The 1,345-nt window shown below is 50.4% G+C and overlaps 1 protein-coding gene across 1 annotated transcript; it reads right to left on the bottom strand.

The window, feature by feature from the left end:
- Positions 1-403: 403 nt before the first annotated feature.
- On the bottom strand, positions 404-1,012 carry LOC144326211 (E3 ubiquitin-protein ligase RNF183-like). Its single transcript, XM_077922663.1, has one exon. The coding sequence runs from the start codon at positions 1,010-1,012 to the stop codon at positions 404-406; it is 609 nt and encodes a 202-aa protein (XP_077778789.1).
- Positions 1,013-1,345: the final 333 nt, after the last annotated feature.

The raw sequence follows: 1,345 nt of genomic DNA, 5'->3' as shown, positions 1-1,345 counted from the left end.
CCAAACTACAATCCTGAGAAAGCATTGGATTAAAAAAAAAGAAATGTTGCTGGAAAGCTGCATACAGATGCCTAAATTACTATTTTTATTTTTATTAATTAAATGTATCCCTCTGCTTTTGGCAACTCAGAGCATCTTAGAGAATGACTTGCATAAAAACCCTATACATAAGTTAAAACCAGGGGGGAAAGAAAAATACAGTACATTAAACCATCAAGCCATTGATAGTTAAAAGCCGAAGGCCTGGTTAAAAAGGAATGTTTTTGCCTGGCACCTGAAGAGATGTAAATATGGTACCATGCAGGCATCTCTGGAGAGAATTGTCTCTGTGTACTAAGACCCACAAAGTGCCTCTTCCTCTTGGCAGAGAACATGTCTTCCCCAGGCTGCCTTCCCAGCCTCCCTACTTGAAGAAGACCAGCGCAAAGAAGACTGAGACAATGAGGAGAATGATGGTCACGGCGAAGCAAAGCCTCAGGTTCTCCACAGACGCAGGAGCCTCAGAGTCTCGGGAGGAGGCTCTGTGGGGAAGCTCTACCAAGACAGGGTTCTGCACTTCTTGCACATGGAACCAACTCCGGAAGCCCGGTCCTGAATGGAAACCCGTTGCTGGATACACCGGCACAATGCCACTGACAGTGAAGATAGGAGAGCCGGTCCGGTAGTTTAACTCCATGTCCAGAGTCAGGACTGAGTCACTGAGAGGCAGGTCCAAGGCACCCGGGGAGTCTTTGCTGTCTCCCAGTTCCTCTCTGTCCTCCAACTTCCACTCTCTCTGGGGAGCTATCTCACGCAGAAGGGCTTCATCGTTCCTCAAGGCCTGGAGCCCCGCTTCCGGCACAAGGGTCACCATGCGGCAAAATGGGCAGACCACGAAGGAGAAGGCCGTGTTCTGGCAAACCAGTTTCCTCAGGCAGGCTAGGCAGAGCGAGTGGCAGCACCATAGCAACTTTGGCACTTGCCCACTCGAAGCCTCCTTGTAGGCCTCGTAGCAAATCCCGCATTCTACCATACGCGCTTCTGGCCGCAAATCAATGGCAGGAAGCAAAAGCGCCATCTCCTCTCTTTTCTACTGCCTTTGAGATGGTTTCTTTGCCAGCTCCCCTGCTTCAGGATTCTGACTGAGAACCCCAAGACCACAAAGCCAGAGACCCCTGAGACTCAGGAGCCCTCTGCCTATCAGCTCAAATAGTTCAGAATCCAGGGACAGACTCCTTCCAGGTGGCTTTCAAAGACTTCTGACCCAGCTAAATACCAAGGGCAGTGCCCCAGTGTGCTAATTGAGGGCTGCTGGCTGGCAGATAAGGGCGGGATCTTTGTATTCCAAAGCGACACCAAGGCTGAA

The sequence above is a fragment of the Podarcis muralis genome, chromosome Z (assembly GCF_964188315.1).
Source record: "Podarcis muralis chromosome Z, rPodMur119.hap1.1, whole genome shotgun sequence".
Lineage (NCBI taxonomy): Eukaryota > Metazoa > Chordata > Lepidosauria > Squamata > Lacertidae > Podarcis > Podarcis muralis.
The sequence above is the reverse complement of the archived record's forward strand: the minus strand, read 5'-3'. Positions and strand labels throughout refer to the sequence as shown.